Source organism: Nannobrachium achirus (assembly GCF_963921795.1).
Source record: "Nannobrachium achirus genome assembly, chromosome: 1".
Taxonomy (NCBI): Eukaryota; Metazoa; Chordata; class Actinopteri; order Myctophiformes; family Myctophidae; genus Nannobrachium; species Nannobrachium achirus.
In genome coordinates this window covers 54,405,232-54,418,341 of record NC_137810.1, presented here as the reverse complement: position 1 = coordinate 54,418,341, position 13,110 = coordinate 54,405,232, and the positions used below count along the sequence as shown (strand labels likewise).

General features: G+C 46.4%; 1 protein-coding gene across 1 annotated transcript in view; it reads right to left on the bottom strand.

Annotated features, from left to right (window-relative positions):
• Positions 1-256: 256 nt before the first annotated feature.
• Positions 257-13,110, bottom strand: part of midn (midnolin) — a 31,211-nt gene continuing 18,357 nt past the window's right edge. Inside the window, exons 6-8 of the mRNA XM_080730159.1 lie at positions 12,141-12,264; positions 11,420-11,743; positions 257-3,683 (exon numbers count right to left, since the gene is read on the bottom strand). Of these exons, the coding sequence (XP_080586285.1) occupies positions 3,418-3,683; positions 11,420-11,743; positions 12,141-12,264 (714 nt within the window). The 3' untranslated portion in view covers positions 257-3,417. The remainder of the gene's footprint in view (positions 3,684-11,419; positions 11,744-12,140; positions 12,265-13,110) is intronic.

Below are 13,110 nucleotides of genomic sequence, written 5' to 3'. Positions count from 1 at the left end.
GAAAATGCACAAAGAAATACATAATTCACAGTTACCATTTTGGTTTCATAAATTAATACAGTCACACATGTGCTACACCTGTCTAGAGCTAGAACATTGTAAATTGTATTCTTGAATCCTGTTATTATCTTCAATGGTTGGCTACAAGAAAGAACAGGCAACTTAAATGATGTGATCAGAAGTTCACCAACATACTGTTTTACCCCCCCACCCCCCCCACCCCCACCCACCCAATCCACTCATTTTAAATCTCCACATCCCATTGTCTCCCATCACCTTTTTTGTTTTGTTTCATCTTTTTGAAATTTCACACAGAAGTGAGGCACACACAGAGTATAATTCATACATATACAAAAAGAATTGGTAGGGGTAGGAGGTAAATTGTCCTTTAATAATATCCAGGGAAACAGGAAGTGCATGTAGTCTAGAGTCCTCAAAGGACCTCCCCATTCAGAATCAGGGCCGTTTGTTGCCACATGTAATAAAAACATACATGGGTTTTTGCAAATGTATAACTTTTGCAGCTTGTTGGGAGGCAGGACAAAGTCACAGGGCTGGGAGGAGTTTGAGGGGTCTGAGCTCCGGCAACAACAAGCATGGTAACACAATGGAGAAATGGGAGAAAATACATTATTTGAGGAACAACACTGACTTTCGAATAGTAATCGGTTCGCTCAAACAAGCTTCGCCCCTAAAATCTACAACTTTCATGGATGTGACAACTACAGCCTTGTATTTATCAATCAAATGGAAATAATTTGTTCAGCTTAAATCTGACACTGACACTGCGAGGGCAACATTTTTAAGGCACAGAAGCCTTGACATAATAGAGACTCCACCAGCTAAAAAGCACTAAACAAGAGAGATGCCCAGTGTCCTCAGTGACAAAATGGTGCCTTGATGACAACACGCCTGACAACGATACACAGAAAGTTTAAAAACCAAAAACATTCCCAACCCCCGCATTGTCCCCAAGTGTCTCATTTTTAGTGAAAGGTAAGGCCACTTAAAAAAAAAAGATGAGGTTCACCAAAAAAGGTAATCTCTCACTGCAATCTCTGGGAGTGCAATTGTAGTAGGGTGGTCAATCAGACGGACAGACAGACAAACAAGACAGACAAACGATCAGACGGTGACAGTCAGATTAAATGTTTCTCCAGAGTACGGCTAGGTATGACAGGATGGAAGTACTGTATGTAGTACTGGTCCATTGTTTCCCTGCTTGTACAGTATGTCCACATGTGCCTTGGATGTTCTTCAGGCCGAGAGAGGAGGGAAGCTTGCTAGATGGTGAGTAGGCTGTCTGGGTTCATGAGAATCATGGGGCTAAAACCTGTGGCTAGGATGCAGAGTCAGTTTCTCTTTGCCCATTTATTGTCAGTCATCATCATCATCATCTTCATCATCGTCACAGAGCAGGAATGTTCAGTGCTGAGCAAGATATGAGTCCTGTCTTACTTCATCTGTTTTGGTTTTTACGGTGTAATACTTTAGCAGGACACTGCTGTTCTAACAATGAAATAATAATAACAGTAATACAAAAACCTAACCAACAAAAGCAGCGTTGTTTATTTTTCTTCACAAAAATTCATGCATGTTGTTAATTTTCCTCCCTCACAGCACCGGTTTCTCTTTTTTTTCTCTTTTCTTTCCAACGATAAAAAAGATCAGTATAATTCACACTTTTGCATGCAAAGTCACGTTTCCCTCCCGCTGTTTTGCAAAGTCCCCATGTCTAGCAGCAAAACTGTGAAAGGCCTAACCTGATATGTAGGTGAGTCTACTGGTGGAGGCACTACATCATAATGCTGGGTACAGACCCCACTGCTCTGTCTGCCAATAATGAACATTTTGTGGATGTTTTTCTAGGCTTGAATGGGCCTGAAACTAGGAGCCATCTTTAGATGGATGTTTTGTCCACCACAGGGAAAACCCAGAGTGTAAATCTAACTCTGAGACTGTACAAATGTAACCAAATGGACCTGTAAGTGTCCTTTTGGTTACATTTGTTCACGTACTGGTGTGTTGTGTATTTTATGTGCTAATCATACGGTGACATTCGGGGGAATTTGTGACGAAAAGCGCCATTGGGATACTCAAATTAATTTAACTATAGTCTCACACACACACACACTTACACGCACCCTCATAAACCCTCAACAGTCACCACATGAATGTACACAAACCCTCAACAAGTCCATTCAGGCTTGTAAGACACAAAATGGGCTGAATGGGAATTATTCCATATATTTTGCTGTGGTGAAATGGCCCTAATATATGAATGTAACTAATGAATGATTGAATGACTATATGTACTTGTCAATTGTCAATGACTTGACTTAAGCCACAGAGGGCTGCCGCTTTCTGAAAGCAGCAGATAGGAAGAGAAGCAAAAATAGATTTTCTTTTTCATATACATTTTAAAGAATTTAAAATCCTCTAAAGCACTTTCTGTTAATATTAATTCATTTTGTTTATTCATTTATCATTCCTATCGATACCCTATGTCACTGAGGTTGCTATCAAAACATGACGTCCATATTAATCGTTTCTTCTGACTAGTGTCAGGCCCCGCCTTTTTCTTGCACACATTGACCATCTGTTGTAAATCATGAAAATGTGCAAATCAACAACTACTTTGAACTGTTTTATGAAAACCTGAATGCTTTGTGAACAATGCTACATATTCTTGTTTAGGAAAAATAACAATACATAAAAAAAAAAAAAAAAAAAAAAAACTAGAACCAGGTAACAGTTTTTGTTTTCTTCTTCTTCTTCTTCAAAGGACTCCGATTTGGGATTTTTGAGATTATTTAGAATGCCCGTTGGAATAGTCCATAGGTTGGCAACCTTATGAGTGTTTGCCACTGATGTGATAAGGAAACAACAGCAAGGCTCCTGTCCTGTTCACTACTAGTCCAGTGTGGATTCCTCTGTAGCTGTCCAGAGTTCTCCTTAGCGAAAACAAAAAAAAAGAAATAATAACATAATAATAAAATAAAATTAAGGAGGAGGAGAAAAAAAAGAAAGAAAAAGAATTACCACCACCACCCACTGAATTTTGCTATGCTCAAGTTCAGGTTTAATTTATCCTCGTATAGGGCAGTATGTGATTTGCAGTCTCTGTAAGCACATCACGAGTCTCGTATACTGTTAAGTCCAGTAAATTCCTTTCCAAAAAACAAGAGGGTTCTGATGTTATTGTTGTTATTTTCACAAGGTCAGCTGTGAAGGACAGAATGGTAGAAAGTCACCGTCGTCACCAGAGCCTTTATGCCAACATTTCCATGTCCTCTTTTCACAACTCCTGCAATTCTGAAATCCACAGCCTCCAGTCTGTCTCTAAATCAATCTCACAACGCGTCGCACCTCTCAGAGTCTAGCCAGCCTGGGTGTTGTGGGGCCCGGCCCCCGGGCTCAGGCCATGACAAACTCTGACTTCATGTCGGCCTTGACGTCAGGCTTCCACACGGAGTCGTCAAAGTCCAGGTCCAGAGAGGAGCCTTCGCTGGACATGCTGCTGTTGCTGTTGCTGCGTCCCGCCTTGCGGTTGGGCAGCCACTGGTAGGGAGCGCGCTGGTCCCTCCTGGCCTTCCTGCGCAGCCGCTTCTGCTGCATCAACAGCTGCAGGCGCTCCACCTTGCAGCGCGTCGCACGGTTCTCCGTCTGCCGCAGGCGGTCACCTGGACGGGAGGAGGAGAGGAGAAACCACGGTTAGTCAGCGGCCATGTAAGCTCAGAAATGTGTTTTTTTATTGTTGATACACTTTCCTGTAAGGGGCGTGAGGTGCAGTTTACAGTAAATAAAAGTAAAGCAAAGTAGTTATGAGAAGTATAGCATGTAATGTTAGTAATGTGTGTATTTAGTAGTACTAGGTAAGGGAAGACAGCAGTTAAACACACAAAGGCAGCCTTGATGATAATGCTAGGAGGACTCAAACATACATTTTGGAATAATTCCTCAAGGGCTCTGCGATAAGCAAAGCACAAGCGCAAACACAGTGTAAAACTGGATTTTGTGTTGAACCTCCCCACTGAGCGCCAGACTGTAGCCTTGCATGGTTTTTTTATCTCCTTATCTCGTGTGAAGGAAACCACTCGGACCCAAAACCTAAACCAAGTCCAACAACAACCCTAAACACACATTATTATTATGCTCACAACAAAACATAACTGCAGCTGACACACCAAAGGACTGGACTTGATACTAAGTGCATTTCTAGCTGTTGATGTGCCTATAAGAGAATCCCGTCTCGAGGGAGCAGCCTTCCATAGCATTGTGAATGTCTGCTCACAGTGGCCATGTCGAGCCTAATTCCATTTATACGTATATTCAGGAGCTTGGAAGGAAGGGAAAGCAACCACAATCTATTAGCTTGCTCCATTAGTATCTGTCTGGGAATGAAATAATTAAATAATGGGCTAGAATGTCAATAACGCAAAGCACAGCCCCCCGTCTCTGCCTCTCCTGCACACAACAACAGCATGCACGCACACGCGCGCGCACACACACACGCACACATCATGTATTCCAACCAAAACACATGCATAATGTACACGCATACACGCACACGCATGGGAACACACACGCAGTCACAAACACATACACACACAGTGGCAGCAGCAGCCGCAGTAGCTTTTAACATGGATCGATGGCAAATTAAAAAGACCTATTGATTAAACCTTAGCTCTAGTGCAGCCATCCATCTCAGGCCCAGGACAACGCTATTGGCTTTCAATAGAAAATGCAAGCGAATGGAAATTGTAAGCGAAGAGAGAAAGAGAGAGAGAGAGAGAGAGAGAGAGAGAGAGAGAGAGAGAGAGAGAGAGGAGAGAGAGGGGGAAAAAAAGAGAGGGAGAGATTGCCTTTTTCTTCTCCCTTTTTATAGCTGTGGCTTCCTGCTCCCAGCTCATTGACCCAACAACCCCCACCTCTCCACTCTCTCCCCACAAGCCTCCTCCTACACCCCCAAAATGCCTTGCCCCGTGTCTCCCCAGAGACTCATATAGGTAGGGCAGTGTGAGGGAGTGGAGGATCATGGGGGTGGGGGTTAAGGAATTCCTCCCCCAGGGGTGATGGCAGGGGGGGGGGGGGTTAGAGGATCAGCCATAGGTGGCAGTTTTCCGAATCAATTGTGCCCTCCTCCTCCACTCTTCTTCCCCCGCATCTGAATGAATCCCGGACTCTCTCTCTCTCTCTCTTGTGTGGGCTTAATTTACCTCTTTCCCTCATTTGCTTATAGGATTGGAGCAGAGCAGAGCCGCTCTCTCAGCTATAAATATTCACCACTGTCTGTCTCTGGCGGTGCATACTAACGAACCAAGCCTCCCCGGCCTCCAGCCCTGACGCTGCTTTTGGAGAATAGAATGGCTGTGAATAGAATAGATGGGCACTGATTTAACAGCAGAGAACATGAGCCTTATTCATATGTCTTGTGTGACGCATGTGCGTGCACTGCACATGCACGCACATACAGGCACACACACAGCATATAAATACGTGTTTAGTAGAAGTTTGTATATCGTCGTTGTCGGGTGAAAACCTTGTATGTCCAAAACCGTCTGTTTTGTATTTATCATTTTAAAAATTATATAAACTAGTGAAAACAGCCGATCTACAAGCACACAACGCCTCGCACCGCGAGGCGTTGTGTGCTTGTAGATCTGCTGTTTTCACTACTTTTGTGCGACGGCCTTGTGTGATGAAACAGGGCTTTGCTTTGCGAAAAAAATGTACAAATTTGAAACTTGGAGATACGAGGTTTCTGCCCGACAGTGACGATATGTGTGTATGTGGGGAGGGGGGGGGGGGGGGGGGGGTATCCAGATGCTGTGTGTGAGGGCAGCGTGTCATCTCCAGAGAATAGAGGCATAAACCGGGGGGGTTTTCTCCCTACATTAGTGCTATTGTTCTGCAGCCTCGGCTTCATATGACGGCTGTGCATGCTGCTTGCTGCAGGCCTTTGTTCCTTCTTCCAAAGCCCTCGCACTGGCATCTCAACCCCCCCCCCCCCCCCCACCCCCCTCGAACACACACACAGACACACACACACTTTTCTCGCCTTGGCCAGCCAACCCCCACCAAGAAGCTGCACGTTGGTTAAATCATAACGTAGCCGCCGCCGCACACAAACGCATGGATTCATTCTCCAATAACACTGCACGAGGCCAGCATATGATGATGTCACACAGGAAATATGTATAACGTCACTGTCGGGCAAGAAACCTTGTATCTCTACGTTTTTGTATGTATGTAATTTGTATGTTATTTCTTTCTCCGTAAAGCAAAGCTCTGCTTCATCATACAAGAATGTCGCGTAAATACAAAGTGAACGGTTCTGGACAAGTTGTTTCCACCTGACGACGACGTTAAGAACTAAAAATGTCTTTCTCTTTGTGTTTCGTTATGCCTACGTCTGTTCAACCTAGCAGTTGCTCACTCAGTCACAGTTGTTGGTTTTAAACTTCTGCTGGAGTGGCAGGGGCCTGGGGCAGTGCTTGCTAAACACACTCGCACACGCACGCACACATAGAGTATAAGAAGGCAGTTTGGTAGTGCGTTGGGGACTTCTTGGCAGCAGCCTTGGGAATGCGTTTAGGGCTGGAACAAACCTGTGCGCATGTGTGTTTCTACGCACACAAGCATGTGTGTGTGTGGGAGTGTATGTATGTGTGCGCGTGGTGGTGGTGGTGGTCATTCATCAGCGTCACTACCGGAGCCCTTGGTGTCTGGGCCGGACACAGCTGGCCACTGGGACACTCCAGACTATGTTTATAACAGTAGGGCTATTATTAGGGTTTACCAAGAAGGGTAGACTATACGCGCACGCACACACGCACACACAGAAGGACTGGCCATGTGCCTTGCTGTACAGTTGACCTTTAACATAGTGAACCCAGAGGACCCCGAAGGCAAGAGAGAGACAGAAATAGAGGTAGACAAAGAGATAGATGGACAGATCACAACACTCATCACTTATTTTAATAGAGAGTTACAGACTGCAAGTCACACCGTCTCCTTCTACTATACATGATCTAACTCCCTCTGTTATTCTTGCCTCAAACTCTATCCATAGCTTGGAAAGATTTCCATCCACATCTCTCTTCAACTCTAACAAACATAAGCGCATAATACACAAACTCGAGTAAATATGTGCATGTGTCTCAGTGTGTATGAGAGAGAGAGAGAGGGAGATAGAAGGAGATAGAAGGGGAGATCTATGAATAATCAATGCATCAGTCAGTTTGCCTTGCCTTCTAAAGCCCAGCCCAGCAACACGCAGAGGGCTGAGAGGGAAGGATGGAAGGAAGGAAGGAAGGAAGGAAAGAGGGGAGCAGGAGAGAGGGGAAGGGAGGGATGGAGGGAAGGAGAGAGGGAGGGAGGGAGGACAGCAGGGGAGAGAGGTGGGGCGGGGGGCTTCAGTGTACAGCATGCAGAGGGAGATTAAAGGAGCTTCTCCTCATATTGATTGCCTAAAGATTGGCCTTCATTAGCAGTTGTCTTAGTGCTGTTGTTTGTTTGTTTGCCTTGATAAGTCTTGTGATCTCGCAGAGAGAACATTGTGTTTGCTCAGCATCCAGGGAGAAGGGAGGGTAGTCAGAGATAGATGGTGAGAGAGAGAGAGAGATAGGGAGGGGGGGACAAGAAGAGAGAATTACACTGCAGCAAATCCTGCGTTGACTTCCACTAGTATTCCTCTAAGCTCTCTATTTTCTATCCTCTGCCTATAGTCTATTCAACGTGTCAGTGAATGAATAGGGTGAGAATTTCCCTTGTAACATTCCACAATTACGTGGAAATTGCCCCGCCCTCCAAACCACTGAAACATGGACCATGCCCTTATAATATTTCCATTTATTTCAGATCACAACGTGACATTCACAGATGTGACGAGGGACATTTTCAGAGCCATTCAGCCGAGCCCCTCAGGCACCCCTTTTGTTAAGACTGGTTCACATGCTGGAATAGAACTGGCTGAAGGCACAGATCTGAACAAATGTTTAACCTAATAGCTCCATAGTCTTTAGGAGCTTCGGGTTCGGGGGTGGGGGTGGGGGGGGGGCAGCTAAATAAGCTAGGAATCACATAGCAGCAAGCTATACTGAACCAACAAATCAAAGACGAGACCTATATGAGCTGTCCAATCGAACAACAGGCAGCGGATTGGACAGGAGCTGAAGCAACCAATCAAAGGCAGGGCTAAAGTGAGCATTTTGACAGCCAGTGAAAGGGCATCGACAGCCCTGCAGGGAAGACAAGCTCTTCAATGACTTTTAGACTTAATTTGCATTCTCTCTCTCACCCTCTTTCTCCTTGTCGACAATGAAAGGGCACCTGATGTGCTTGGCTGGCTTTGCTAGATAGCTCTGCACTCACTGTATTGCGTCACTGGGGCATTGCCTCAGTTATGGCTGCGTGTGTCTGTGTGTGTGTGTCACTGGTCACAGTAACCGTACATGCCTGATGACAGACACTTGCAAATGTATAATGCATGGTGCCCTGGCCCGACAGATCAAGGCTTAAACACAGGACATGATGCGACTGAAGGCTCAGGGTTTACGTGATCTTCCTCCAACACCACGCCTCTCACTCTCACTCTGCCCATCTTAATTCTTCTATGCCTCTCTCCTTCTCCAGCGTTCTCCCTCCCACCCTCCATCTATCCCCTCTTCTCTGGCTTGCTTAGCCCCAGCCAGTACTTAGCTAACCTGACCTGACAGATAGAGAGCGGAAGGGAGGGAGGGGTGGTAGACAGTGTGGAAGGAACACAAGAAAGGGAGGGGAGCGAAGGCAGAAAAAGCAGCCTTCCCCTTTCATTCGCCTTTCAGTTTGTCCCCTCTCTGCATGCTTGTGTTGAACTAAGCAGCTGCAATGGGGCTGGGTCTAAAAGGTAGAGACCTAATCCCACAGCCCCCCCTCCTGTCCCCTGCCCTGCCCCACAATGGCTCAGCCTGGTGCCCTGTACACAGCCCAATTCCCTGGTCCCAAAACAATGTGTTTGGCTGGGCAGGGGGTTGGAATGAAAGAAGGGGAGGGGGGGCATGGAGGTCCACTACACTCAGCAAAGGAATTCGGCAAACAATTAACTTGCCAGGTCGTCCCAAAGCCCTCCTGTTCAAATCCAATGCTGCTCCGGGGCTGACAAAGCCCTGCACTCAGCAATATTAAGCACCCGGCCCACGAAACCAAGCTACTTTCCTAGCCTTTAACCAAGTGTGTGAGTGTGCGTGCGCGCGTGCAAGAGAGAAAGGGAGAGAGAGAGAGTATGCGTTTCCATGCTTTTTATTCACGCTTGTCTTCTGCCCTTCACACATGAACTTGCAGTGGAAAGGGTAAAGGCTCTCAAGAGACAGCCAAGCTATGTGACATTTTCAAGAGGCTGTTTCAACCTGAGGTAGACACATAAATACTCACTCATACACAAACCCAGACAGACACTTCTCTTTGGCAAGCACAGGTTATTCCTGTTATTTCAATGGAAGCGGGTTCCTGCAGAGTGGAGTTAAGCTGCGGTGTTAAGCCCAGTAAAGTAAGTCTTCCACCAGGTGTTGCCTGATAAGAACAACTCGCAGCGCTGAGTCATCGGCTTCCTAGCGATTCCCTCGCGGAACGAGGTAGAAGGGAGACCGGCAGCCATATAGCTTCGTCCACGCAAACAGACCGGCTCATTCATTGTCCCGTGAGCCGAGCTGTACTCAAATGGTCAGGTTACCCATTCACATTACCCATTCTACAAGTATGCATTGTGAAGGGCAATTTGAACTGGGGCAGAAATGTCAAAAAGGGCCATTAAAGAGGCTATTCTTTAGACCTCTTGTGTTTTTTTATTTATTATTCTCCACTGGAAGCCCTGGTTAATCAGTGGGCAGTCGGTCGACTGATGGACCGGATATGAACACCCATGGGATGAATGGAGGCTTAGTGTTGTGGTTTTAAACTCCCTCCCCCTCCTTCCTCTCTCTGCCCTCTCCACCACACAATGCAAATTCTTTCAGTGCCGCATTTCTGAATAATTTGATCTATTTAAAGGACAAATGGACACAGATAAAGTATTGATGCACATCGCAGACATGGAACGGGAAGAGCAGTGAATGGGAGGGAGAGCAGAGAAGGATGGATTTTACAGATGACGCTGTTTTTGGACAACCAACATCAGGAACAGCAACCGTGGTCCGCTGAACGCAGATGGAGGCAAGGGACAGGAGAGAGAAAGAGAGAGAGAGAGGGAAGGGAGGGACAGAGAGAGCAGGCGGGGGCCACGAAGGAAGGGTCTTCCCTGAGTTAGGAAAATAAGCCTGTGTTATTCCAACTGTTCAGTGAACACTTCTAAGGGCACATGGGGTAATGCAGAGGAACCTCGCACATTCTCACTGAACCTTTGTTCAGTTCCTACCGCTATTGTGCCGTAATACATACAACATAAGAGTCACAATGTGTTGGACCCAGCCAGAAAAGGTCTTGCGTATTACACAGACCATAGGTGTAAATTGCTCCTTTTTTAAACAAAAAAGAAAACATTAAATAGCTGAATTCGTTCCTTGACAATCTTGCCATCGAACTTATCAGCTTCTCACAGAAGAATAGCTCAATTTCCTTGACAAAAGATAGGGAAGCACTATGCACGGGACAATGCGGTTTCTCTCTCTGACACAGACGGTCTAACTTTACACTTGCTGAGTGAATGTTATCAGTGCTGGACATCTGTCTGACACTCTCCACATCCTGTGCCTGACTAGGGAGGGAACAGAGGCTTTAGAGTCCCTAGTCACACAACCTTTATTCCAGCCCCATGTCCCTGCCCTGCCCCTGGGCTTGCATAGGCCCAGTCCAGCTCCGACTAGCCCCAGACCAAACTTCAAGGGGTAAGTAAGTTAAATGAGCCACATCCTGTGATCTAATCCAAACACAACCCAGCCCAGACTTGAAGGGGTAAACCTATCTCCTCCTCGCTACGACAAACAAAGCCTTCTGCACTGCCGTTTGACAAGCGAAGCCTGACTGAACAGGTCTGGAGAAGTTATTGCTAAACGACTTGGAGAGAGGAGCATCCACATCCCCTCTTCCTCTCATGTGCTTCTATCCCCAAAGGCAGCCTCCCTGTGTGGGTTTTCCCTTCATACGGACTTTCCATTCTCACTCAGTCACAGCTGAATCTATAATTGTTTCAACAACACCGTGGAGCAAAAACTCCTCGTAACAGGACTGATAACCTGACCATGTATTATTACAAAAGAGAAGAGAAGAGAAACTGGAAAACAAAAGCTGCACGATGAATCTGCTCACATGGGCCGCAACAGAAGAGCATGCAGGGCTCATTCAAATATGTTGACAAGCTTTAGACCGCAATAATTTCACACCCAGACTTGAAAACGGCAGTAACATCGGCTGAGAGATTGTAGTCCGGACTGTAGTCACTCACCAGGGGGCTTGCACATGCGTATCTGACTCTGGCACTGCACCAGTGGATGAAGAGCCGGCGGGGGGGTGCTGGGGCCACTGGCGGGCACCGAGGTAGCTTTGGCAGAGAGGCCCGCCACGCTTGCAGCCGGGGGCGAAGGTGGGGGCGACGGGGACGGGGAGGCGGGCGAGCCGCACTGCGTCTGGTAGCGGAGCTGAGTGAGGGAGGGGGGCACGCCCTGGTAGTGACGTGTGGCGCTCAGAAGATCATTGAGGATCTGCAGGATGGTGCCAATGTCTCGTCTGGGACGCCCAGTGCTGTCCTGGCAGTTTGGGTGCAAAGTGCCTGAAAAGGAGAGAGAGAGAGAGGGGAATCCGTCATGAAAGAGTCTTATGATAAGAACACATAATAAAATAATAGATCGTTGTTCTTCTAGATGATCACTATGCCCCATTGAAATAGCAATGTATAGAACTAGAATTTCCATTCATAGCAATGCTGTGCTTCTGAATCAAACGCAAGAAGTAGGTGATCAATCCATAGGGGCCTCTGTGACAGATATTTGTTCAATGGGGAATCATTCTGCACACCATGCGGGGCCTTGTATCCATAGCAATAAGCATCACCAGGTCCCCAGGAAGGTAGGTGGCTGTAAACAACATGGATTCAGGAAGCTCTAGCTCAAGACCTGTCACCTGTCTAAACTATTATTTTATATCTATTTCTATGCAGCCCCTCTCACCTGAAAAGGTCCCTGAGAAGACACCAGGAGCATGGTTGACAAAGCTCTCGATGATGGCGCCAGGCTTGCGGGAGCGAGACGAGGAGCTCGTCCCACCACTGGAGCTCTTGGTGCTGCAGTTTGCCTATTGAAAAAAAAACACACAGACAACGTGAGCCTTTCAAGAAACAAGTACGCTGACGCATGAAAGGGTAAACAATCATACTGTATATCTCTGGGACAAATGTCATTACCCCACATTGACTGTAACGCATACTGTAACTGTACACACACACACATTTGGCAGCCGGATAACAACGCCCAGGAACACGCACACATAACATGTTTTGAACTGCGTAGGGTTAAAGGCTATGATTGCTCGCTATGTTGTAAATGGGCTGTCGTGGGTATTAAGTAACCCAGGAGGCTATATGTGAGTGCTGTAACTACCCTGGTAAAGCTGAGCATGATAACCTATGCATGTTTGCCTACTAGGGATGCCAGGTTTGAAAGAGGCTATATGGTTGCAGTATAAAGAAAACATGTGTCATGGATGGGCATGGACTGATATGCTATCAGCACCAATGTCAAATCTGACTAATCAGTAAAACATGTTCAGCGGTAGAGAAAATATCGTCGGTGTCGGGAAACCATGTCCAAGACCATGCCTTTTGTATTTATCGTTTTAAAAATGAACTAAACTAGTGAAAATAGCAGATCTACAAGCACACAACGCCTCGCACCGCGAGGCGTTGTGTGCTTGTAGATCGTCTGTTTTCACTACTTTTGTGCGACGGCCTTGTATGATGAAGCAGGGCTTTACTTGGTGAAAAAACGTACAAACTTGAAACTTGGAGATACGAGGTTTCTGCCCGACAGCGACGATGTACATAAAATAACTGAATTTGGCAATTGCCGTCCCCTGGGACCCCAACTGACAAACCTGGTTGAAATACACCAATAATGGAGGCTGTGAGCTATGTCCCAGAAT